Source organism: Xiphophorus couchianus, chromosome 7, assembly GCF_001444195.1.
Source record: "Xiphophorus couchianus chromosome 7, X_couchianus-1.0, whole genome shotgun sequence".
Classification (NCBI taxonomy): domain Eukaryota; kingdom Metazoa; phylum Chordata; class Actinopteri; order Cyprinodontiformes; family Poeciliidae; genus Xiphophorus; species Xiphophorus couchianus.
In genome coordinates, this window is record NC_040234.1 from 13,508,910 (window position 1) to 13,535,996 (window position 27,087).

A 27,087-nucleotide genomic window follows, 5' to 3' on the forward strand; every position below is an offset into this window, starting at 1 on the left:
ATATCATAAAGAAGATCAGTCGTTGGTGCAATCAGTTCATCTGTTCAGTCAACAGATCAAAAGAGAAAAACAATTTGAAAATGTTTCCATCTGCGTGTTTGTTTGTCCCTCCTGCCTATTATAAAGTGTGCCAGTGAACGTCAAATGATTCAGAGATTAAACTATTGTGGTCAGATGATTGTCCTCTTTGGCTTGACCTCAGCCTGTCATGTTTAGAGAAAGTTGAAATGTTGCATACAAGCTGAGATTAGACATTATGATGTGGAACAGTTTCAGCTGTAAGAAAATAGGACATACTTGATCCTTATTGAAACATCTTGGAGAATAATTCAAAACAGGCAATAGACTGGCTGATGAAGACTTATACAAAGGTCCTGGCATTTTTGTAGACATCAATCCCACAGAAAATTTATGGATGCTGTAAAAACTTTGACTTATTCAGTGACTGTCAAGAAACATAAAGGATTTAAAGTTAAAGGAGGGGGGCTAAATCTGTCCTAGTTAGCAACTAGAGATAGTTTCTTACTGCTTGTGCTTTCCAATAAAGAGTTATCCACCTAATGTCTACTTTGGTAAGGGAACAAATGCTTATTTAACTCGGCGACAACACTGTTTGTTTATGTCTTTGTATGTCAGCAATTTTATCAAATCATCAAGGAATGAAATGAACAGTTCTCCTTGTGTAATGGATTCTATAAAACTGGTAACCAAAACCAGAAGTCAATGAAAGAGAACAAAATGTGACCAAACACTCATCATGAGCACAACTTGTGTGGTCCGTTACTTAACAAGGCTGCCTTTTTTTATGCCAGCAACGTCTAAAGGGGATCTAATGAAACTGGGCAGATAACTGTATAATATCTAAATTTGCACAAATTTACCAGCCTCAATTATTTGTCTTTTAATAAATCCCTGCAAGCCTGGACGTCAAATTTACCAAAACAGAGAATGCTCCATCATAAAATGCGACTTTGTCATCAAGCATGCTGATCTTTGAGTGAATCAAAGGATTATTTCCCCTTCCTACACTCTTATTTAGTTGCTTGATACATAAGGTGATTTTGTGGGGGTTTTGCCATGTGAGAAGTCACACTTGATGATTGATGCTCAAACAACTCCCCCAGTACTCTACAGTATATGGACACGGAGTGCTTTACATTCTCACTAGTAACCATTTGAGGAACAAAATGAAGCCACAAAGTCTTACACCACAACACTTGGCCAAACCATTTCAATGACTGCAACATAAACCATCTTTCACGCAACTTACACCTGCAAACCTATGCAGAAATACATACCCCACATGTCATGGTTTACACTCGTTACTTCATGTTGTTTCACCAGGTACCACAGTTTACCATTTCTCACGGGAAGTCTAACCATAACTTATGTGACAGAAAGGCGTTAGAGAAGAAACTCAGATCTTCTAAAGAAGTTTTCTAATTTAGGTATTAGGAGCTGAAACAGTCATAGCTTTTAAAGTCTCACCTCTAGGACACAAAATGCAACAGAAGTGCAGGTTTTCAAAGTTATCTAAAAGAAAAAGCTAAGTTGGACCAGAAAACAAGCACTGCTAATCATTTGAATCAGGCTCTTAAAATCTCTACCATCACCTGCTTATAGTGGTTGTAACGTGATGTAATAAAATTCAAATTAAACCAAGCAGCTCTGATGTCTCCCACAAGTTTTTGAGCCTAGACTCTAACTATGTCGTTACTCTGCATGTGAATTTTATTTTTATGCCTAAAAATAATCTTTTTGAACAATTAACTCCAGTTTTGTTTAGCAAAAAACAAAAAAAAAAACAAAACTAAATCTAAAGGATTCTAAATTCAAGAACTGTGCACATGACTCAAGCCTGACTTTACCTCAACCCTAACAAGGTTATACATGCAGCTTTGAGTTAAGCTCAGCCAAACAGCAACTAACCACTTCCTTTCTTTAGCACCTCCTCCGCAACAACATTTAAGGCAGACAGTAATGTTACAGCTAGTCTCTCAATGTCTGATGGTCATCATGTTCAGCGTGAAGCAAGCTGCTCTGCTCTTCATTCAGCTGTTACAGACAACCGATGTATTTGCAGGTATAGAGACAATTTATATTTGTTATGCAAGATTCTTAAATTAAGATGTCCTGTTAATTTTTTTTTCCCCTTCAATGTCAGCCACTGCTACAGCAGACCACTATGACGTGTCGGTGTCCAGAGGAAGCTCAGTCATGCTCACTTGCAATATATCTGAAGAAAATACAACAATGATCAAATGGACCAAAGACAGATGGTATTTTGCATACTCCTCCTCCAGTAATCAAACTTTTTCAAATTTCTCCTCTCACAGACTGAGAATAGACACAAACATACCTTCTACGCTCAGTATTGATAATGCTCAGAATGATGATGCAGGACTTTATTCTTGTAATATAAATGGGAATAGAGGCTTTAACTACATGACATGGACTGTAACAGTTCTTGAAGATCAAAACGGTATGTAAGCATTTACTGACCTTTTCTGTAACACACACTGTAACATTTAAAAAATAATCTTTGTGCCATGTTGATATTCTTTTTTTAGGAACCAGTTCATCACAGTATTTTACATTCATTTTACCATCTGCCTTTGGATTGCTTTTATTTTGTTCAGCATTAACTGTCTGCCTCTGCAGGTGAGTGGTATTTAATTCTAGATTTGCAACAAGCATACAAATTTCACTTTCTTTTGTTCTCCTAAAGAGCTAGAAACATTACTGGCCCAGCTGATGTCACTATAATGATCATGATCAGTATATTATGTTATAAATAATCTAATCTCTTTTGATCCCTCCTGGTTGTTTACCCGATAGTTTGGCTTGGGGCGCTGTTAAAATTATTGAACTTTTTATTTTTATTTATTTTTCTTTTTACAAAGACACATCAGAAACCGGCCACCAGCTAAATCAAATCTCCCATTTTTGAAAATTATGTTGTTGGTGGGTTTCTTCTTTTGAAGCAAATGACGCCTAAAAAATGCATTGACATAAGGCGCAATAATGTGATCATGAAGGCACTACAATGTTCAACATGATAATAATGGAACAAGGACTGCCAGAAAAAACACTGAGAAAATATTTTAACATAGATTTCTCTCCTTTTCTATTTTGTATATTTTGTGACATCTCATTCAGAACATCTTGGATTCTTATTATTTTTCATATTATTCTCATTGCATGGGAAATATATTGAAAATATACCAAATATAAATATCTTTTTAAAAAAAATACTTTGTTCAATTATCTATTAACAATACATTTTCTTTTATTTTCCAAAGCTTTTGATTAATTCATATAAACGTGTAGAGTGTATGTTGCACAAGAAACTGAAATTATTTTATGTTTAAGACTTGTTTGTGGCTAACTGTAAAAACTTTGCCTCATATTTCTTGAAAGCTTTTTAAAACACAGAATATATTTTAACTATATTCACCACAAAAAACAGCTTTGATTTTTGTACAAGTTTTTGTACCTTACAAGAATCTGCATCTTGTACGGTACTTTTCAAAATCAGAATATGTCAAATTTTATTATTTTTACTGAGCTTACTAAAAATAATTTCTTGTCCAGCACTAGAAATTATACAGTTGCTCCATGGTAATATCTAACACCAGAATTAATGTATTTAAGATTAGAGAATTACATCAGACCAATAAAAAAACTAATACAGAAGTCTGGGTTCAGTGAAAAATATCTTGAATACTTCAGTAAAGGTTATTTTATGTGCTTTGAACATGACAAACAAGAATCAGAAAGCTAATTAAAAATGCTTCAGACACAAATGTCTGATAAGACTTCTGGCTTGTTAACAAATGTTATTGTTCTGTTATTTTCTATCTTCTGAGCCTGATGTTCCTTTTGAAGATCAAATAAAGGTACATGTCATGATTTAGGTTTGATGGTGGACCCAAATGCAGAGGAGAGACAGAGGCAGCTTTTAGGTGAAGAATGTTTAGTAAAAGAATTATGAAAAGAAAATTACAAAAAACCCACAGGGAACCAGAGCCAAACAAAACAGGAATCCAGACCAAAAAGTCAGCAGGATAAAATAGGGAGATAAGAGAATCTAACAACAAATCTCCAAAACAACTCAAAACAATCCTGACATTAGAGGGAATAGCAAATATGGTCACTGTAACACTTTGCACTGTTACGTGTAGGTTTCAAAAGTTGTATGTTGTGGAAAACTCAGATTTGGAAAATTTTTTTGCTCATATTTATTATTTTGTACTTAATTTTAGGCATCTTTTGTCAAAACCTCCACTCAATTTTATATTGTGTCTGTATAATTACATCAATTTTAAAACAGATTAAACAGAATACTCAGAACAACAATGTTTTTGGGGTTTTTTTTGGTGCCATTTGTGACTTTTTACATGTATTTTCAATAACTTCTTACTATGGGAATGTCAGCAATTTCAAAATAGCCTTTTTGTGCAACATGTTACCTGACCTAGTTAGTTTCTTTTACAAAGTAGTACCACGAAGATTAATGGTTATTGTCTTATCTCTGTAGAAAATGTGACACCAGAAAAGAAAGACAGAAATCAGTCCAACACCAGTCTCAGCTTCAATCGGGAGGACAGGTCAAAACATTTTATGTGATTTGCATACTTTTATTTCTGCCTTCCTGACTTAGACACTAAAGTGTATTTGAAGCTACTACTAGCCTCACTTCCTTCGTTATTTTTGTCTGCTTGTACTTATAACTGACAGAGCTACAGAGATGAGTGTGGCTACTTCTCCAAACAAGCAAACAGCTCATCAGAAAATCATCATGTTTTTCTATAGTCATCTCTGACCCCTGGCCTAGTCATATTTCATCAGTGCTTTTATTCTTGTCTAATAAACAGCGTGATTACTTGTTCTTCTGCTTTCTGCGTGTTTCCGCTGTTTGGCTCCTCTGACCTCTAACTGCCACTCTGTCTTTTTGCTGCAGGGAGTCCAGAATCAGCTGCAAGGCACAGGTCAGTGGAGGAGCAAAAAGCACAGAAAAGACTACCTGGAAAAACTGAATTCTGTTTATGGTCAAGCCTGAGCTCAGACCTCTTTTATTTACTTGAAGAAATAGACCCAGTTTGAAGGACATTATTATTGTGATTATTTAACTAAGGAGATGTTTGACATGTCAATAAAAGGAAGTCACAAATCAACAACATATATGTCTTTACACATTGTCTGTAATATGCAAAATATTTGTAACCACGATGTACTTTATAGGGAAGTTCAACTGTATAAGAGAAGCAATCTGTTATTAATTCTTGTTCATTTTTATTGATTTTACTGCTTAAATGCATTATAGTGCAACTTATGCCCAGTAGAGGGCAGGTGTCGTCCTTCTTAGCTTCCCGTAGGGGAATAAAAATTGTGTCGAGTTTTTTCCACATTCTCTCATTTGCAAACACTATTGTTACGCTGAGTCTATTTTCTAAACCAGATGCCAGGTTGCCAAACATGATTTTCTGGTCCGTGGTAAGATGAAGATGCATCTACTCCTCTGATAAGGTAGTGACAGACAGTAAACTGATCAGTGTTATTATCAATATGTAATCACAAAGACACTGCTGTGTTATAAAAAATGCAAAGACGTTCATGTTTTTTAAGATAACAAAATACGTGTAGGGAGGCAGATGTAAAGTGAGAAAAATGTCGGAGAGGAAAAAATGAAACATGAATATTTTCCATTGACATTAGTGACAAAGTGAACAGTCAGATGTGGAGGTACTGTGGTCATGTAAAACAGGTTTTAGTTGGTCTTTGTTATCAGATGCATCTAGTTCCTTCTTAAGGACTTCACAGTTAAGTACAACTGAAGAGACATTTCTGGTTGTTGCCATGCAATCAAAACACCCCATAAAATTAAACTTGATAAGCTTCTTGGGCAACTAAAGTTTCATTTGTAAGTTTGGAAAATGTGTATTTTTTTTTATTTTTATTTATTTTTTACATAGCATTAAAACTAAACGCTGGGCCTCCAGTTTATCTCAGGCTCTGAAACTGATTCCATCACGAAGTGTTCACCAATCGCCCCAAATCCGACCGAGAAGAGAAAATGTAATGATGGAAAACCAGGCACTTGATCATGAGAAATCCAATTTCTATAAAACAGAGACAGAATTTATTTCTATATCTCTGATTAGATTGGTAATTTCTGAACTCTGTCAAAGTAATAAAGAGTAAAGAGTGACTCTCTTGCTACATAACTCCATTACTCAGGTCACATTCATCACAGACACCTTTCTGCTCTCCAGCACCCTGTGGTGCGTTATCTAGGCCCATAACTTGTTCCAGTAGGATCTACTGGTACCACATTGACCTGTGATGTTTCCTCATTGCAATACTTACCCTCAATAACAGGATTCCTGTCCTGTCCAGTCTATCTTCCCCATGTGGAATAAGAACCATCAAGCTGCTGCACATTCACTGTTAATCCTGGAAATACAGTATATCTATTTTGAACCTCCATTGCTTTATTCCAGTTTTCTCAGCATATAGGTAAAAAAAATAAACCATAGCAATCAGTTTATAAAGATGCCATTTATTTAGATTTTTTTTATCCTTCAACTACTTTTATGTGGCCTCAAAACAGCTGTCTGCTAGTAATGTCTTTTAGCTTTCAGCTGAGAATAAACACATGTATGTTACACTTTAAAATTCTGACAAGATGTCAGAGGCTAATTTGAAGTTTATTAAACTAAATATGTGTGGATGTGCTTTCTATTTACTTCTTTAATATTATTCCAATCTTAACCTATACTACTACACGTGCATTAATACATGTCCAATCAATTTTACATTTTTCTTTGAAAAACTGTCTGGCGTTACTTAAAATGGGCCTTTTAGCTGAAATAAAATATCCTGATTTATGTGACTTCACCTGAGTGTCAAACTGCAGTAAAAGGTTTGTTTAGATTTAGCACAGTGGATTTCTAGTATGATTGTGCTGTGAAAAATCAATAAAAGAAACAAAGGACATGAGCTTATTGGCTATGTGTAGTCAGCATTTTTAAGAGTAAAATATTAAATTAGATAAATAAATGTATAGACTTAGAACAGAGAGGGGTTGCACGAGTTTCTTACTTTGAATGTTTGGCTACTGTGCATTCTTTGGCTTCAGCCCATTGTCTAAAAACATGTGAATTATTACAAAATCTATAGCAAAACCACGGAGGTTTTGCAATAACATACCAACAAGTTTGTTTTAAAGGCATAGAGTGACCTTTAAAACTTATTAGACACAATATTATTAGACACAATATTTGACTTGTGTCTAATATTTATACATTGGCAGAATTACAAAAAACAGAAATAGCTTATTTTTCTGTTTTGAGTTAAAGCTCTTCATTAACAAAATGGATCAAAGTTTGTTTAGCTTTTCTACTCTGAAGTTAGTTTCTGATAAACATTTGAGCTGTACCTTACCTTACTTTTTTTTTTCAAAGAAACGGAAACAGCCATTTCCTTTTCTGCACTCCTTCACAGCAGCATCAGATAACAGAATATCTGACTCCTCATAAGTAGATGGACATCATGCTCCTCTTGAAGCAAGAAGCTTTGCTCTTTATCCAGCTGGTAAATATCTGGAGTGTCTCAACAGGTAAAGAGTGAATTTCTGTTTATAAAGATTTATTCATTTATTTATTTTATGTTTTTTTATTTTTATATTTTAAAAGATTTTAGTTATACTGTATTTATTAGGGGTTTTTTTTCAATTTCATTGTCTCCTACAGCAGACCACTATGACGTGTTGGTGTCCAGAGGAAGCTCAGTCATGCTCACTTGCAATATATCTAACGAAAATACAACAATGATCAAATGGACCAAAGACAGATGGTATTTTGCATACTCCTCCTCCAGTAATCGAACTTTTTCAAATTTCTCCTCTCACAGACTGAGAATAGACATAAACATGCCTTCTACGCTCAGTATTGATAATGCTCAGCATGATGATGCAGGACTTTATTCTTGTCATATAACTGAGATAATTGGCTTTTACTCCATGACATGGTCTGTAACAGTTCTTGAAAATCAAAACGGTATGTAATGAATACGTCTGCAAAACATATACTGTGAAGTTTAAACTTTGGTTAATAATCCTTTTTTTGTCACCAAAAGGTCCATCACAGTATATTACATTTATATTTCCATTTGCCATTGGATTATTTTTATGTTTCATGACTACAGCTCTCTGCCTCTGCAGGTCAGTGAAATCTCTAAGCTACTTGTTTTTCTGTGTGTTTATTTTGAGTTTCCTGTGTATCTGTGTCTCCGTGTTGTCCTGTCTCCCTTTGATTACTCCCAGGTGTTTCTCATTCCCTGATTACCTCCTGTGTATTTAGTGTCACCTGTGTGTCTGTGTCTTGGTCGGGTCCTTGTCTAATGTGCTCTGAGTCCTTTGTGTGTCCATTGGTAAAACCAGTTGCTACTGGCTTCCGCTCAGTTGTGCTGCCTGTGTTTTTGGACTGTTTTGATGTTTATTTATTATTAAAACCACTATCTATCATCTCACCTGGGTCATCTGCGTCTGCCTCACCACCTCAACACCACCATTACATGACAACTTGTGGACTTTTATTGACTTGTGCTTCTTAATTTTTTTTAAATAACTGTTACCTTAAAACTTTTAATAATTGAAGCCAGAGAAATTAGTTGTTTGGTTCTGTGGGAAGCGTGATCACTTACTGTGAATATTTCCTCATCAGAAAAGCAATGTGTTTTACAGATGTTGTGAACAACACTGAGAAAAAAACATCAAGTTGATGTTTTGTGGTGCAACTCTTTGATTATTGTTTAATGTTAGCAGGAGGAACGTATCTGGAAACCAAACCCAGGACAGCAGAACATTTACTTGGGTTCAATACAACATTGTGGATGGGGTAAAGGTCAGAGAAACTTTATCATGCAGTTTGTTTTTTAATCCAGCAAAGTGCTTTCTTTTTTGAAACTGCTTTCGTTTCTTTCCCAATCTTGGTGCTTTTCCTGCCTTCAATCCTTGTAGGCAGTTCCTTCACCATTCCTAACTACAGCAACATGGAGGAGAACTGACAAGCAGGATGTGGAGGCAGGACTGATGACCAGAGGAACAATGGGTACATCACACCACTCAGGAATTGACTGACCTAAATATATAGTTGTAATATAGCTGACTTCTTGGTTTGGAGAATTCATCAAGAAGATCCAGTTTAAAAGATGTAACATTTTTTATTCTTAAAACTGGAAATTCAAACATGCAGTCTGATGTAACTGTGACATATAACCTCTGTTTGCAACTGAAGTGATTTATGATGTTTCCTCTAAAAGTATTTTTATGTTATAATTTGTCATGTATTCAATAATGGGATGCTTCATGTCCCTTTATGTCCTGAAAAAGGTTTCAATGCATCTTCATAAAATGCTTATTTTAATATCGATAAATTCAGTTCAAAGTGACTCATTTCATTTTAGTTTCAAACCTGTCAAGTCAAGTGGAATTTTATCTTATTTCTTTCCAGCAGAGGGAGTGGGTGAGTTTCCATCATTTTATGCTTAAACACGGAATTGACACAGAACCAATAAATAAAGGGTTAAACTGCTCAAAACTGAACACAATATACATGAAAGACATGGATTAATGAGAATGGATCATTTGTAGAGTAAATTATTTCATACTCTGTCAAAGCATTTAATGTAGCAGAACATAACATAACTCTATGCAGATGGTTATGTTTCAGTTTCAGTGGTTTATCAGGATTTTCTGCTTGAGCCACAAAATGTGATTTGAGATGGCATGAAATGATGAAACCTCATTTTCACAGACTGTAACATGAGAAGTTTGTGCATCTCTGCACTGTCCTCCAGCTGAATGTCCATCAGAAGGATAAACAAACAGATCAGAGACACTGTCACATAGAGAAGGAGGTTCTGCTTGTCCTGGTTTGCAAAAGCTGTTTGGATAAATAAAACTTTTGGATTCTTAGTTCATAAAAAAGATTCAGTGGAAGCGCTGTCAGCAACTAGAAGCAAACATTTTGTTTTAGAACAACAGGTTATTGACCTTGATTATTTGTTAGACTAAAGGTGAGATTATTTTAAAGACACCTTCAACCACATCTCTTCCTTGGCACTATGCATATTCACAGCAGACATTCTAAAATTTGCCCTCCAAAGGAGACAAAATAGACTCAAACATACCTTCCAAGCTCAGGATCTTTATAGATCCACATAATAAGGCAGGATTATATACATGTACTGTCATGGCCCTCAATGCTTGTCTTCATTAGCCACCGCCCTGAATTTCTTAAGTGTTTCCCTTCTGCCACACACCTGATCTAAATGAATAAATGGCCAATTAACATATTTTTACAGTACTTGACACGCAGGTGATAATGCAAACATTTGAATCAGGTGAACTGGAGCAGAGAAACATCTAAATATGCAGGGCCCGGTTTCCCTGACAACCAGGATTAAGAAACACTGAGCTTGAGTTAATTAGTTCTGGATCAACTTTGTATTTATTTGTCCAGTAGAGGGCGTGTGTGTGAGTTTCCAGCAAAATATGACTCAATGAATTAAAGAAACAGTTCAGTTATTATGAACACGCTTTTAATAGGGCATTTATAGGAAGTGAGTATCTTCCGAAAGATAAATTAAAGTGGATAAATAAGTGTATGAAATCAGTCAAGACCCAGGCTGCACCAAGGTCCTGTTAGTTTCACAACTGTAGGAATTTGTTTTGTTTTGTTTATTCCCCAAACCTTTAGAGCAGTTTCCCTACTAATATTAAAGAAGCTACTTCACTAATCAGTAAAAAACAATTGAACAAACAAAAAGAAAGAAAGAAATTACTGATCAAATAGTGAGCACACTGAACTGTATTGAAATGAAACATCTGATGATTTTTGGACTGAATATGTACACAGCCTTTATAAAGGAAAAGAATACGTGTCTCAGTGAAGTGTTAAGACAGATGTATTTAAAGCAGTTTCAGAAATCACTTCCTTTTTACTATTATTCATGTCATACTTATCTTAAACACACACCAGTTCAATTCAACAGATGTTTTTCTTCTTTAAGGTGACTGAAAAGGCCTTGTGTCTGAGACATCATGGCAAGCTTGACATGGTTTTGAAACCCACAAGATACCAGAACCCTTGAAATAAAAACACAGAGCCTTCAAAACCCAAACAGAGCCGATGTCACAGAGGAAGACCCTGCAGAAGACGTTGGTAGGTCCTGAGACTACACAGCATATGATTTGAACTATAGCACAGAATGTACTTTACTGAGTTTTTTAAAAAAAATGAAATTCTTTTAGTGTCTGACCCTGGTGTCACTGCACTCAGTTTTATTGGATTTTCCAGCAGCCTTGTGTTCTGTCAATCATGACTTCCTCAACTCGAGCCTGAAGCAGTCGGTGTGCATCTCATCAGTTTCTGACAAACTGTGTCAGTTTCTGTGGTTTGAACACAAGTCTCTGCTGTGCTGCTCATGGGTGTACCACAGGGCTCCATTTTCGCACCTATTTATCTGCAGCCATTAGGAGCTTTTGAGAAAACTAACAAACAAACATCTCTTATCATCTCTATGCATATTAATGTCATGTCTATTTCCCTTAGAAAAGTGTAAAACATTGTTGAGACACGCCTTGACTGACTGACTTGTTGGCAATATGTTTTTTTTCTTTTCAAAGAGAATCAGACTGAGGTAACTCTACTTGGGCCAAATAGCATCAATGGGACCCCAAGTATTCCCTTTTTGTCTTAATGAATAAACTATGCTGGCTAAATGTTAATATCTTGATAAAATTGGACTCTGTGCTGCAAATGATCAGCTGTGAACTCAGTTGTGAATTTTTGTTTTCATTTTACAAGTTGAGGTGTTTAGCAAACATTAAATCTATTTTTATCTTGCAGCAGTCTGGAGACCGTAATCCTGTCTGCTATCACATCTCAGTCTAATTATTGTCTTCTTTTTGCTCTTTCCTTCACTGCCAATGCTCACTTACAGCTGCTTCAAAACACTGCGGCCTCACTGTTACAAGACAGCAAGAGCACATGTTTCTGATTTAAGTCTGACTTCATTGGCTTCCAGTTGGCTTCTGGGTTAAATTTAAGATCCTCTTATTTGTTTTTAAGTCCCTTTGTAACTTGACTCCATCTTGTCTTCCTGAAGAGCTTCACCCATATGTCCACACTCAGGTCAGCAGATGAAATTCCTTTAAACAGAACAGAAGGTTTGCTGGTGGAGAAAGAGCCTTTGCATCAGTGAGTATGACACTGTAGACCGGTTCGCCTCTACGTCTTGCAGACGACTCCATTGATAACTATTAATACACGTTTTGTCTGTGGTCACTTTGACAAAGTGAGTGGTGTCTGCTTTCCTTTTAATTTTTGTGTTATTAAATGTGTCCTCTCACCTCATATCTGCTAAAATAAAATATTTTTTTATTTTGTTTACTATACAGCAACTCAGTCAAGCTTAAGGTATTAAATAAATCAACTTTGTTTCTTGCATGAGCCCTCGTCATGAGGTTCTATATAACAGTGAGAGCTGAATAAAAATGTTTTGCTCGCTGTGATTTGTGTGTCTTTGGTTCTCACTTGTTTCTGTATTTGAATTATTTGGAGTTGTCAGTTACTGCCACTCAGGCTATTTCATACATTTTTTTGTTGAGTTTCTTAGTTCTTGTGTTTTGTTCTTTGTTTATCTAGACTCTTGTGTTAAAGTTGAGGCTTGTAGATGCTCCACTACAACAGAGAAATTAGTTCTTTTAATTTAAGTCCTTGCTGGACGGAAATGTTATACTTTGCAAGAACTAAAATGCAAAAGTCCCTGGAAATCTTTATGAATCTCTCACACTGCAACATATTCCTTTCATATTCAGACTGCAGCAAGAACATGATCATGATATCATGCTGTTCTTGCAGCTCTGGAAGAGTGAATATATTCCTCTGTTCTTGTGGCGTTGGTACTGACCTTTAGTCTTTTAATTAGCTGTTGTGTATTTTTCACTTGCTCTCAGTTTCCCTGCTCAGGTTCCCCCTATGCTGCATTGAATTTTCCTGATTAGTCACATCTTTTAGTCAGATCTTCCACCTTCCTTCTAGTTTCTTCCCTTCTCATCTGATGCTTTTGCACTTCTTCTTGATCTGTTTCCTCCATGTTGGTCTTCCTGTGCTCCAGTTCCTTTGCTGTTCCAGAAAGTTTACTGTTCTCCTCAATCCAGTTCCTCAGTATTTTCATATTTTCTTCATTAGCCTTTGGCAGTTGATAGGGACTTTTGTTTACCTAATAGGACCACAGACAACATTTATGAGTTTTCAACCAAGCTTCTGCAGAAGGAGAAAACATAGCAAACCACTTCTCCAAGGTGTTTACCATGTGTTCTGATTTCCTGTAGCAGAGCCTGTCTTTTTATTAAGCAGGAGAAAGAAAGGGAGTCAGAATGGAATGTGGGAGAGTTATAAATCAAGGGGTGGCTATTCTGAAACAAGAAAGAACTACATTCTACACACAAGCAGTTTAAGGTGTAACCCAAGATAAGAAGCAGCTGCACCTTCAAGGTTTAGGGAAAAAGCAAAGTTTTATCTTTCACGCGGTTTAACAAATTCCTCCTCTCTGGGGTGTGAATGCTAAATCTTTAAATGAAAAACAAACTGGTAACTACTTATGTAAGAATGATAACAAAACATAATTATTCTAACAGCAGACAGCAGTCATTTTCATTTCTGTGTCTTAATCCAAATCTACCACCATTACAACTCATAAGGTTAAGTGCAAAAGTGTTTTTAGGGAGTTAATAGATAATTTGATCTCAAATCTAAAATTCTAAATTAAATAACTGAACAGGTATGATGGATGCACGTCTCAAAGACCCAACATCATAAGTCCGAACCTTTGGACCAAGTGATAGATGTTGTTTTGCATTGATGCTAAGCCAATGTTATTACTATATGAAGTTATTTACAAAAGTTGTTTTGTTTTCTCTAACTGTCACCAACATGTTCAATCTAGCATCCTTCAAATTTTAGCTCTATCCATGATCCAATGTACTTTAATCAAATATTAATTGCCTTTTCAAAATTCAATAACATACATATAGTTATTTAGTTCAGTGTTACTGAAGTGGATTTGACTCTAAAAGTCGCAGGACTGGAGTGTGTTTTTCCTCAGTTAGTGGTTTTCTTCAAGAACGTAACCCTGCTACGAATCCAAAGGGAGGAGACCGAGGAAAACCCCAAATCCACATGACTTGTCAGAGGTTCAGAATCACAAAGCACGAAAGGCTGGGATTTTCAGAAACTAAAACAGCAAGGATGAACTGACCAACAGTAAACACTCCCTTTATTGACACTCACTTGAATCACGGCTTCACAATAAACAATCTACCTGGCTGCTGATTGTATTTAAAAATAGCTGTTTTTCCAAAGAAACCTTTGTCAACGTGCACATTTTTATGGTTTATCATTCTAATAAGTATTACTCTCAATGATAAACTACCTATTCTGCTGAGAAGATTTTTAATCCGAGGTCAGGTCAAAAATGTTTCTTCACATAAGTTGCATAAGTTGATTTGATTTTGTTGAACAGTAACACTGGCTGGTTTACAAGTGTTGAAATCATTTTTAATAGTTGTTAAGTTTTGTTGTTTGTCATACAGCAGCTTGTTCTAGTTCCGACTGTGATGGTAGGGTCATGGATAATTATAATTCAACATTTCTGCGATGAGTTCTGGGCCCCACTGCTTACATAAACATGGAGGCACATCAAGCTAATGTGGGAGAGCACGACAAATCACAAATGTCTGAATTGAGCAAACACTTGTTTAGCAGCTTTTCTTGGATCTGCTGTCACTTCTTCCTTCACAGTGTGACAAATTGTTATCAAGTACATCTCAGAAAACTAACATTGGCGTCAGAAATATCAGTAAAATAATCATCTGACTTTGTGGTTTTGGTCGCTCTGTGCTTCCTTTTCCTCGTACGAAGAAAACATCAAGTTTAATGCCACATTTATCTGCCATTGCAGTCAGTGTGAGAGCTACAATCATTTTTCGCTACCTCCTCAGGGAGCTGAAGATGAAGTTGCAGTGTTAGCCGAACAGTTACCACAGCAAACTGGGTCAGTCCTGTACGCAAGAGATCTGCATTTCATCCTGAAGAGGAGCGAACCAACCCTTACTTCAAACCAGAAAGATGGCTTGTTAGGTTTACAATAAGGTGAGAAACTCTAATGTATATGTGATTATGTCATGAGGTTTAGCAATCCTCTTGAAACACTGTTGAAGTTTACAGTATCTGAAACTAGATTATAGTTTGCGGATTTTGCTAAAGGAGCAATCTGAGTGTGTATCTGCTATATAGCGTGAGATGCTGAAGCGATATGACCTCAATTTCTGTGTCGTGTCTCTGGATCACAAGAGGCTAACAAATTACTGCGTTCTCTACCTAAAGGTCCTTTAATAGAAATAAAAAAAAAAACAACAAGGAGGGAAGGTGAAACTGAATGAATCAACAAATCCAGTTTGCAAAAGATGGAGGGATAAAGAAACTTTCTGGTTTCTTATAGCACAAATATAAAACGCAAGAGCTCAGTCAGCATCTAACAAGCACTTTTTAAATTTTCAAACACTGGATTATTGACTTTGATTATTTAACATTTCAACACCTTTTGTCTGATGGTGTTTTCCATTAACTATTTGACCCTCTTCCTCAGCTTATTTAAAGACACATTCAACCACTTCCCTTTCTTATCGCTTCCTTTAAGTCTACATTTGTAGCAGATGATAAAGTGACAGTCCTTTCTGTCAAATGGTCACCATGTTCAACCTGAGGCAAGCATCTCTTCTCTTCATTCAGCTGTTAAAAATGCAGAATGTCTTTGAAGGTATTGTACAGATTTCTTCTTGTTTTGCATATTTTCATCCAGATTTGAACTGAGCTTTATTGTAACATTGGTCTGTATATTTCAGTATCAGCGACTCAGTTGGAAGTACATAAGAACATGTCGGTGTCCTGCGGCGACCCGGTCATGTTTATTTGCAACATATCTGACAATGCCACAACTCTAATCGAGTGGAACAATGACCGATTACATTTTGCATATTCCACCTCATTGAATCAGACGTCCTCAAACTTTTCCTCTGAAAGAGTCAAAATAGACTGTAATATATCTTCCACGCTCAGCATCTTTAAAGCTCGACATAATGATTCTGGACTGTGTACATGCACTGTATCTGATGGAGGAGGCATTCAAAACATGACATGCAATTTAAATGTACCTAACAAACAAGGTATGTAGAGATAAAAATAAAAGATTGATTCATTCTGTAGCATTTCTTGTACAGTTCAAAACGATCCTACTTTCCACTGATCCTCTTCTTTGTTTCAGGTGTTAATTTCTCAAGATACATATTTTTCATTCTATCACCTGCCATTGGATTGTTTATATGTTGCATCACATTAGTCGTTTGCCTCTGCAAGTGAGTAAAACCTTTTAATTTTAGAGTTACAATTATGATGTTTTTTGCTGTTAGGTTTAAGAATTGCTTGTAATATTAATGTGACTGCTCATGCTCATCTTAATATTGTGTGTTACACTAAAAACATCAACTTGCTTGAAATGTGTTTAAAAAGTTTTCTTTTTTTTTTTTTTTTTTTTTTTTGCTTGGTCCCTGATCTATTGAGTAAGTGTGACTTTTCTGAAGTTTGCACTAGATGACGTGAGTGTCAGGAGTTTTTCTTTCTTTTTTTCTAAAAACAATCTTTAAATACATTAAAAATTAAATACATTTTTTTTTTGCTTGGTCCCTGATCTATTCAGTAAGTGTGACTTTTCTGAAGTTTGCGCTAGATGACGTGAGTGTCAGGAGTTTTTGTTTCTTTTTTCTAAAAACAATCTTTAGATACATTAGATATGCAACTGTGTTTTCACCCCATCTCATAGTTTGGTTGTGTTAAAGATTAGTAGGGATTAGTGTGATGTGAGCCATGTTGGGTTGAACGGGATGCCAGATAAAAAGAGCCCAAACATATAAACCAGGGGTCTCAAACTCCAGTCCTCGAGGGCTGCAGTCCTGCAGTTTTTAGATGTGCCACAGGTACAAAATATTGGAATGAAATGGCTTAATGACCTCCTCCTTGCGTAGATCAGTTCTCCAAAGCCTTGCTAATGACTTAATTATTCTATTCAGGTGTGGTGCAGCAGAGGCACATCTAAAAGTTGCAGGACTGCGGCCCTCGAGGACTGGAGTTTGAGACCCCTGATATAAACTAATACATTTTACCCAAAGTACAGCAGCATATAATTTCCAGTGCACTATTTCTATTTAACCTCTTAACACTAAATGAAAAAAACATGAGTCATCCACAAGCCTCCTGAACTCAGTGGATGAACCAATGTTGTCTCAAAACACAAATGTTTTAGCAAAGATTTATTTTTAAATTTGATCATTGAGCCTTTTGATACTTACAGCCCATGATGGAAATACATTTTACTGAAAAATACCAAAGATATCACATTGTATTAGATGTTATATAGCATAATACCACCAACAAGATGATTCCCAAAGCACTAAATATTGAATAGTTGGTTTCACAGTTTATGATGACACATCTCTAAGGTTCTGCGTCAGATCTTCTCTCAAAGTTTTATCCTCTGTGCAATACCTGGTAAATGTTTTTTGTAACCACTCAAAGTGGTCACTAAAAGCGACATTCACCCATTTGCCCTGCTGTGACTCATTGCTTTATTGTAACCACAGAAGCCATCTTATTACGGTTGAGACTGAACACATGGTGATGACAGACATCAAGATCTCGGTGTTCCTGGTTTACTCTCATGCTTGTGCAGAGACAAAAGCTGCTTGGTGGTCTTTCTTAAATGGTAGATTTTATAAATAGAATAGTTTGCTTCTTTGGTCATGTGCTCTGTATCTGTTGGTATTTAACAAATGTGTCATGTGTTGCACTGTGGACCCAAATGCAGCAGGCAGGAGACATAGTAGGGTGTGGATGTTTAATGACACACCAAGGAAACAAACTCACATATTGTGAAAAGTCCAGGGGAGCACAAAATAATCCAAAAAACAAATCCAAACAGAAGACTCGAGGAGAACATAGGGAACCAGGGAGAAGAAGGCAGAATAAAGCGGTGACTAGAATATCAGGGATGTGACAAGAGAGAGTTGTGAGTGAAATAGAGAAGCTTAAATACTAGAAAAGAGAAAGTGGAAACAATGGATCTGGCTGGAAGAGGTAACCGATTGCAGGTGTGAGTAGTTGGAGTAGGAGTGCGGCTGAGGGGCAGGGACAAGATGGCACAGGGAAGCTATACAGGGGAACACAAAAGAGTGAGGGAGGAAACACAAGAAAGCTGGAAATAACTCTAACACTAAAGACAACATGATAAACTAGAAAGAGACAAAGACATGAGGGGGAAACTGAAAGAACAGAAACAAGGCTGATCTAAAATTAATAAGGACTAAAAAATACAGAGCTAGAGTAACTAGAAGGACTAAGCAAAGAAATAACCTAAGACTTATAAGATCAACTGAACCTGGGGTAATGAAATAACTAAGAAATAAACATAACTAGAAACACTATGAGGGAACGAAATAAGGAAAACAAGAACAAGACAAATCTAACCAAAATGTTACATCAAATAATGAAACTAGAATGACCCTGAAAGGAAAAACTAAAGTGAACTAAAAAATAACTGATAAAGCAGAATCAGTTAACAAAAAACAAAATCCCAACCCAAAACCCGGAGTCTTGACAAAATGTGGTACAGAAAAAACGTGGATGTTTGAAAGAGTGGGATATTTGAGTCGTTCTCTGGAATCTAGTTCTGAATCATACAAAAGTAATGTTAATTGTTGTGACTTCTTGTGCAAACTTGCTTTCTTGATTAATGCCAGCCTAATGCTATTCTTGCCCAGTGTGGGTGTAGTCAGTTTATTTCCTTTAAGGCGGCGTTTCCCAATTCCAGTCCTCAGGCCGCCCTGCTCTGCATGTTTTAGATGTGCCTCTATTCCAGAGCAGCTGATTCAAATGATTGCATGACCATCAAGTGCTGCAGAAACCTGTTGATCACCCATATATTCAATCCAGGTGTGTAGCAGAAGGGAAACACCTAAAACATGCAGGGCAGGAAAGCCTGAGGACCGGAATTGGGAAACACTGCTTTAAGGCACAGGTGTCAAACTCCAGGCCTGGAAGGCCACTGCCCTGCAACTTTTAGATGTGTCTCTGCTGCACCACACCTGAATAGAATAATTAGGTCATTAGCAGGCCTTTACACCAGAAGAAGGTAATCAAGCCATTTCATTCCAGTGTTTTGTACCTGTGGCACATCTAAAAACTGCAGGATAGTGGCCCTTGAGGACTGGAGTTTGACACCCTAAGGCAGGGGTGGGCAACTCCAGGCCTCGATGGCCGGTCTCCTGCAACTTTTAGATGTGTCTCTACTTCAACACACCTGAGTCAAATAATGAGGTTATTAGCAGGACTCTGGAGAACTTGACTGCACTTCGGAGGTGATTCAGCAATTGGATTCAAGTGTGTTGGATCAGGGAGACATCTAACAGTTGCAGGACTCCGGCCCTCGAGGACCAGGATTGCCCACCCCTGCCCTAAGGGAACATTTTTCTCTTAATTTTTGTTTTGAAGGGCTAATTCTGTACTCTTGCTTCTCACGTCCAGTCATGGCTAAAGTTCTAAAGAACATAACTCAGAATGGTGCTGTTTCTGAAAACAAAAGAGAGGGCTGCATTTTTCATACAAACCTAGACTAGTGTGAACTTTTTAAGGAATCCGACGCTTGTAGTGGCTTCCTACTAAACAGAATATGCTGCCACAGTTGAGTGAGGCCCTTTTATCTCTGAGAGGTGTGAAAACAGAAAAAATAGTTTCAGAATGCATTTCTCTAAATTTCAGTGCTGCTTATCTTGATCAAATAACTTTCAGGTTTAATTGCTGATTTAAGTGCTGATTATGAAGAGTTTACTCATGCTTGTGTGTCTTGAGCACAAATATGTAAGTCAATGTAGTTCTCAAATGTCAAATTTATTTATATAGCACTTTAAAAACAGGTGTAAAACTGCACAAAGTGCTGTACAAAAACGACAATAAAATAAGTTGAGGAAAAGAAAAAGAGAAATAATAAAATAAATATATATATATTGTTAAAATAACAGAAGAGCTAAGGTATCAGGCCTCAATTGAATGCCAAATAATAAAAATTAGTTTTAAGAAGCGATTTAAAATGATCCAGGCTGTGGGCAGATCTAATTTGGAAAGGTAGATTATTCCAGAGAATAACAGCAACAACAGAGAAAGCCCAATCTCCTTTTCTCTCGAGTCGAGTCCGAGGGACTTTCAGTAGCAGCTGATTATTTGATCTTAAAGTTCTTGACCCAGAATGAAATTTGAAAAGATCCTGCAGATAAGGAGGAGCTAACCCATTTAAAACTTTATAAGTTATTAAAATAATCTTAAAATCTATTCGGTATGAAACAGGCAGCCAGTGTAAGGAGGCCAATAAGGGCCTTATATGGTCACGCTTCCGGGTGCCTGTAAGAAGCCGAGCTGCTGCATTCTGGATCACTTGAGAAGTCAGAATCACACATCATAAAAAACTGACATGACACGTACTTAAGTTTTCTCGCCCTGTGCTACGAAACTTCGAATGATCACAGTTGAGATGTCTCTACAGCTTAATTTGAGGCCACCTGTGATGAATTCAATCAATTGGACAAGATATGGAAAACACACACTGTACTACAGTTGATAATTCATGTAGGAGAACAAACCAAGCATACAGTCAAAGAAAACATACATGCAAAAAAACCCTGTGTAATGACCCCTACAGAAAAATGAACACAGTGACCTTCATCATCCATTAATGGAAAAAGTTTAGAACCAGCAGGAATCCTCCTAGAGCTGACTGCCCCTCTAAACTGAGTAAGTGAGGGAGAAAGGCCTTGGTCAGAGAGATCAAGAACCCTTTGGTCAGTATGTCAGAGCTCTAGTTTTGCACTCTGGATATTGGAGAAACTTCCATTTGAAAATCCTCTCTGCATCATTTTACCAGCTGAGAAGGGCTCTCAGACTAATGCTGGGATCTTATGGGACAAACATTGGACCCTCTAGCATTAATGTTATGCATCATGTCTGGAGGAATCCAGGCACTGTTGAACACAAGGCCAAAGCCATTGCTACAGTGAAGCATGGTGGTGGCACCATCATGTTTTTCCATGGCAGGATCTGGGAAACTAATCAGGATAGAGAAAAAGATTAATGCAAAGACAACAGTTCACCTTACGACAAGGGATATTACGTATCCAGCCAAGATATTCAAGGCACCAGGGCAACTCTGAATGTTCTTGGGGGACTCAGCTTGTAAAGACTTGAATCGGTATTCAACCTTTGAGCTATGTCTGCCAATTCTGCAGGTCTAGGAACGTCTAAACAGCTGCAGAACAAGATGGTGAGAAAAAGGCAATTAATACTTATGAAAATGTGTTTTCTTAGTTACATTTTTCATGTATTTGCAAAATAAAAGAACAGCTTAATTTTTAGGTCTCATGTGTCAAGTTCTGAGGGGAAAAAAAAGATATTTAAAGCACCTTGAAACAAGACTATAACGTAACAAAAAAGAAAAATACAAAGTGCTTTGAATACTTCCTAAAATATGGCTAAAAGTAAAGCTATGGAAGTGTAAAGAAATGTGAAGGAATATTATTGTTATCTGGTTTATCCCTGCAGAAAGAGTGGGAGAGGAAGGCAAGACCAAGGCCCAGTCTACAACTAGCACCAGCACCAGCACTCCCAGTCTCAACCAGAACCGGTCAAAAAAAATAATAATAATAAACAATTTATTTTCACACACCACTGTTAAAACTACCACAAATAATTGTCTTTCATGTAAACATCTGCTATCATCAAACCATTACAGTATTTACTGTTAAAGATCCCGGTTTTATTCTCTACTTTCTTTACTATTCCTCATGGCTGAAGTTTGAGTTAGTAAACCTTTTCTATTTGTGTCAATGACCAGATTTTCTGCTTTCTGAATCTTTCTACCCTTTTCTCTACAACCCAATGACTGTGACTATGTCTTTATGCTGCAGATCTACGAGCAAGTCAATCTACCAGCTAATTCAGACTGTTGGAGGAACGCCCAGCAGAGGAGGATGTACATTGAGAAACTGAATTCAATTTATGACCCTCTCTGAGCTGAGATATATTCCAGGTCTTTGAAGAAAGAAGGAAGAAGGAAAGAAATGTTTGATGGACATTACCTGTTGTCTTTATAATCAGAAGAAATACAAGAGGACAAGAAGCAGACCTCTCCCAGCAACATGGTTGTCTTCATATTAAATGGTTCAAATCAGAAGGCACAAAAACAGCAACCAAGCATGTTGTTGTTAGCATTTTAATGAGGGTCTGTTGCATTGTCAGAGGTACTGCTTCATTAAATTTCTACTTCATGGTCGGCAAGTCTGAACAGGTACAACTTGTGTGTGTTTTTATAAGGACATTTTAGATCCTTAGAATAGGATCTAAAATTCCTTTTATAAGGAATTTTATTTATTTATTTATTTTTTTTAATAGGCTATCCTGAGGCATAATAAAGTAATATGCAGGGAATCCATAAACTGCAGAGAATGTTGTTGTTGTTGTGTATTGTGTTTTTATATTGCCTACGATTGAGTGTACTTTCATTGAAATTATGACTTATTTGATATAATTTTGTTGTTTTCTTTGATTATATATAAATGTATGTAAGGGGCCAGTGTAACATGTAAACTCACTGAGCAAAATATCCCTGTCAGGGCAATAAAAAGTGGATAGTCTAATGAAAGAGGACCAAACTAGCTGTTTGTTGTTTAGTAGGTAAATAACTTTTGTATTATGAGATTTTTGGATGTGGTCCATCGATAAAGCAAAAAATAAATAAATAAATAAAAATATTGAGGGGATTTATTAAGATGTCTTGATACAAGCAGTGCATGGCATAAGATTGATTTTTTTATGTCTATGTAGAACTTTTTTGCCACATCCACAGTTCTCCTAGTATGTAATCGTACTAGAGTGAGATTGCATCCTAATCCAACAGCAAACTGGACAGCAGTGAGAAACACTTTGTTGCAATAGAGACATTAATCAACTGTAAATCTAACGTTGGCTGAAACCTTTAAATGTGGTTGAGAGAGGAAGACAAGAGAAAAGAGGATGAAAATATGTTTTTTTGTGAAAAAAAGGCAGCAAAGGGGCTTAAATTTGAGATGGGAGTGCAATAGAATACAACTGTTAGAATAATTGTGTATTGTTATCATTCTTACATTAGTAGTTTTACTAGTTTGTTTTTCATTCATAGGTTTAGTATTCACACCCCAGAGAGGAAGATTCTGTTAAACCGTGTGAAAGATAAAACTTGCTTTTTCTGAAGCTGCAGCTGCTTTCTAATCTAGGGATCCTCCTTAAAGGGCCTGAGTGTTAGTTTCAGTGTTCTCTTTCTGCTTTGTTTAGAATAGCCTCCTCCCCTTGACTTATTACCTCCACATTCCATTTTTTCAACAAATGACTTGTTCTGATGCAGAGTCAGAATGCATGGTAGACTCCTTGGAGAAGTGGTTTGCTATGTTTTCTCCTTTTGCAAAAGACTTGATTGAAAACTAAAACGTTGTCTGTGGTTGTCTTTTTATGAAGGTTGGAGAAATACCTATCAAAAACAAAGACATATTTTCTCGTCATGCTGATATTTCCACTTTCTAAAACATAATTTAAAAACATTTAACTGTACAGGTTCTTCCTTTGCAACATGATTCAAGTCTTAAGTCTTTGCCCAGCCTACAAGCAGCGAGCATTTTGTAAACTGGTACAGGAAGGCTCTGCACAGATCTGATCCGCAGATGCCAGTGGAACAAAACCAACAGTAGCAAAGAAAAATAAAGACAGAGGTGTGTAGCTACGGTGGTACTGTAGTGACACTTCAACTGCTTAAAAGGTAGGAAATGACTTGAAATGTTTGCTGGTTGCTTCAGTTATTGTGTGTGATTGGTGATCTTCAACATCTAGGATGTTATTAAAGTATGCTCGATGTATCAAGACAAGAAGACTTACTGCAGGTAATTGCAAGAAGCATTTATTTTACTTCAGTTCATCAAGCTAGTCTTTTCATCTAAGATGAAATATTTAATCAAATGTTACCTGAAGTCTGTTACCAGGAAATATTTAACACGGGTGATACTTGAAAGCTATTTTTTTTACTACATCTAAACACCTAATTTTTTAACACATTGGTCACAACAACATTTTAAGTGGGCAAAAAAGTTCCAGGCTTTCTCTGACCTCCTCCTGGTCAGCTCGACACAAACACCTCTGATATTTATCCAGCTGTTCAACATATATTGTCTTTGCAGCTACAAGAAAGAATTGTGGGTTTGTGATGCATGTTTTTATCTGAATCAAGTTTTCACACGTTTTTTTTTTTTGTTCAAACCACTGAACACTGCTATGTTTTGATGTCAAATGTAGAGTCAGTCATGTGCCCTTGTTACATATCGAACATTGATGATGCAATGGACCAAAGGCAGATCTTATTTGACATAATCTACCTCACTTGCAAACTGACTAAGTACCAATCATCTCATATGTCAGATAACAAGTAACCAAGTGCAGCCACATTCTTCAACAAATTTCAAGACGTACTTACCTCGCTGCAGCGTCATCTTAGGCTCAATTTGATTTTAAACCAATGAAGATATTGTGTGAAAAGGCACACAGAAATAGGTGGTGGGATAGGTCAATATCCTCAAATTTTTTATTTTAAGGTTAAAAGTTTCTCTAGGAGGAGAAATTGGTTTTTCAAATGAAGATTCGTGTTTGTCTGACTTTCTCATATAAGCAAAATCGATTTTGTTTATGTTACTATACATTAATAAAAAAAAAGGACAATGATCAAAGATAAAATTAGGGCTAAAATAAAAACATAAGCACTATAAATAAAACTGTTTTGCCTTACACAGACATGTAATCTGAGGAAATTAGGATGACTGATTACAATGAGATTGATGCAGCAGAATATCAGACCCGTATTAAAAATCACGTGAAAGTGGAAGTGCACTCTCATCACGTGTTTCTGACAGTTTCCGACACTGCCATTTCAGAAGGAGCCAGAAGGAAAGAGCCAATTACCTCCTTCAGCCAGCAGAGGGAGCTTGTATACCATAAATTCCAATGGTTGTGCCATAGCAGCATGAAAATGTGCTGCACTAACTGTGGTATTTTCAGTTAAGCACGTTTTTATACTGTTTATTTTTAAGCATTTTCCTGAAGGCAAATGTGCAAAAGCCAGTATTGTTTAAGTTATTACTCAACTATTTTGTAAGTGCACAATGTGTCTGACACAGCTTTCACAGTCACATGAGACGTTGTGCCCCTCATTCTTCCTCTGACTACGAAAGATGTGGCCTTTAACACAGATTTCTACATTGTTCCCCGCAAATACCCTTACAGACCTAATGTAGGACTCTTTTGAGAATTTTTTTGCCTGTCATCTTTGCCATAGTGTTGGATGATAAGGAAAAATGACTCCAAATACGTCTGTGTTGCAATGAGTTTCAGTACCTCTGAAACTTTTGCTATTTCCGCATGAGGGTGGAGCCAGTGTCATATCAATACCCATACGGGGTTGAAGTCACAGTATATGGCATAACACGTTTGTTGAGATAAAGATAATTTGTGGGCATAAGTAGTTTAGATACCATGTTGTAGATAGAGTTAGGGGTTTGTACAACCTTGACAAAATGCTGCACTGGCTTGCGCAAATGTGTGTGTGGTGTAGTGTAGATGCAAACTATTTACTACATTGAAGTCAAAGGATACTGAATAAATACGTAGTTTGCTTGCCATATATGCTAAATTACTATCTACAGTCATATAATTTTCTAAACAAAGGATGGTCAGCTTTAGCCTAGGCCACTACAGATATGAATTCACGTTGTTTTTTTTGTTTGTTTATTTTTTTATTTTCTTAATACATTTCATCATGACTTTTATTAAAGATGTGAATAGGTTCATAAAAAATTTGCTAAATTTTTATGATGTAAAGCACTTCAACATGCCTGAAATCTGCTTTTTTAAAATTATTTTAACAGGGGAAACGACAAATAGGAATACATGGAGCTGGATTATATTATGTTTAGTAAGACAAAACACTGTGTTAGTTGTTCTGAAGAGTTTTTACTTTAAAGACATTTGTTAAACAGCTGTGATGTTACAATACAAAGAGTTGGATGTTGTCTATATTTGTTAAATTTGAGAAATAAATAAAAAAAAAATCTCATTATTAAAAAACAATACAAACAAAAGTACCAAAAATTGGTACCGTTGAGTACCAATGCTGATTTCCAGGTAATATATATTGTTACATAATTGATTCAAGTGTGAAACGCACTCATCCCTGCTCCTTTTGTCCGTCTCTGTCCCTTTAGCAGAAGCATTTGTGGAGAATGTGACAAAGCTTCTCTTAGGCAGTGTGGGTTACTCTGGTGGACCTTCACCAGATCTGATCCATCAGATTTCTGCTTTACATCTGTTATTTTTGAACTTCAGCAAGAAAATGAGTACTGTATATCCATAAAAATGGTGTTATTAGCATTTCAGGATGACTAGTTTTCAGAGAGGACAAATCAGACTTCTTGTGTCCAGACTGAGGACTGAAGACTCTGGTCTATATCTTTGTCATGTGAAGACTGGCAGCTTCAATTCTGCCACCTGTCATCTCAACATGTCTGGTAAGACATGTTTGTTTTCAGAATTCCCTTTTTTCTCCATGTAACCTGCAGAAAACTCTTTCAACAAACATCATTAGATTCGAGTTGAGATCAACCTGATCCCAGTTCAACATCATCAAGTCTAAGTTGAACTTTATAACTTTTCATTAGATCTTATTTATTTAAAGGATATTCTTGATAATGTAACAATAAAAATAATATTGCCTGATAAGCAAATGTGTCAAGTTTGATTTTGAGTGTAATTTAGGTTCTGGTTTAGCTGTTAAAACTTTTCACTAAAATCT

At 36.4% G+C, this 27,087-nt stretch overlaps 1 protein-coding gene and 1 long non-coding RNA gene across 4 annotated transcripts; both read left to right on the forward strand.

The window, feature by feature from the left end:
• Positions 1–1,959: 1,959 nt before the first annotated feature.
• On the forward strand, positions 1,960–9,692 carry LOC114147475 (zwei Ig domain protein zig-1). 3 transcript variants are annotated; one of them, XR_003596063.1, is made up of 8 exons: positions 1,960–2,083; positions 2,165–2,661; positions 4,541–4,610; positions 4,964–7,621; positions 7,755–8,060; positions 8,140–8,224; positions 8,825–8,906; positions 9,023–9,692. XR_003596063.1 is itself a non-coding variant. In XM_028021909.1 (5 exons), exons 1-5 carry the CDS (start codon positions 1,981–1,983, stop codon positions 5,060–5,062), a joined length of 681 nt encoding a protein of 226 aa, XP_027877710.1. In that variant the 5' UTR covers positions 1,960–1,980; the 3' UTR covers positions 5,063–5,408. The 3 variants fall into 3 exon arrangements, 2 of the variants coding, with proteins under 2 accessions (XP_027877710.1, XP_027877711.1); XM_028021909.1 differs by lacking the exons at positions 7,755–8,060; positions 8,140–8,224; positions 8,825–8,906; positions 9,023–9,692 and having other exon boundaries at positions 2,165–2,482; positions 2,571–2,661; positions 4,964–5,408; XM_028021910.1 differs by lacking the exons at positions 4,541–4,610; positions 7,755–8,060; positions 8,140–8,224; positions 8,825–8,906; positions 9,023–9,692 and having other exon boundaries at positions 2,165–2,482; positions 2,571–2,661; positions 4,964–5,408.
• A 3,616-nt stretch (positions 9,693–13,308) lies between these two features.
• On the forward strand, positions 13,309–25,237 carry LOC114147454 (uncharacterized). The gene is made up of 7 exons (XR_003596057.1): positions 13,309–15,221; positions 15,769–15,888; positions 15,974–16,294; positions 16,393–16,483; positions 21,768–21,849; positions 22,133–24,012; positions 25,154–25,237. It is a non-coding gene; the product is annotated as an uncharacterized LOC114147454 (long non-coding RNA).
• Positions 25,238–27,087: the final 1,850 nt, after the last annotated feature.

Excerpts from the sequence above, each read along its gene's own strand:
- LOC114147475 (XM_028021909.1), top strand. The coding sequence starts at position 1,981 with ATGTTACAGCTAGTCTCTCAATGTCTGATGGTCATCATGTTCAGCGTG. Across the intron at positions 2,084-2,164 it reads GACAACCGATGTATTTGCAG|CCACTGCTACAGCAGACCAC; the intron begins GTATAGAGACAA and ends CTTCAATGTCAG. Across the intron at positions 2,483-2,570 it reads AGTTCTTGAAGATCAAAACG|GAACCAGTTCATCACAGTAT; the intron begins GTATGTAAGCAT and ends TTCTTTTTTTAG.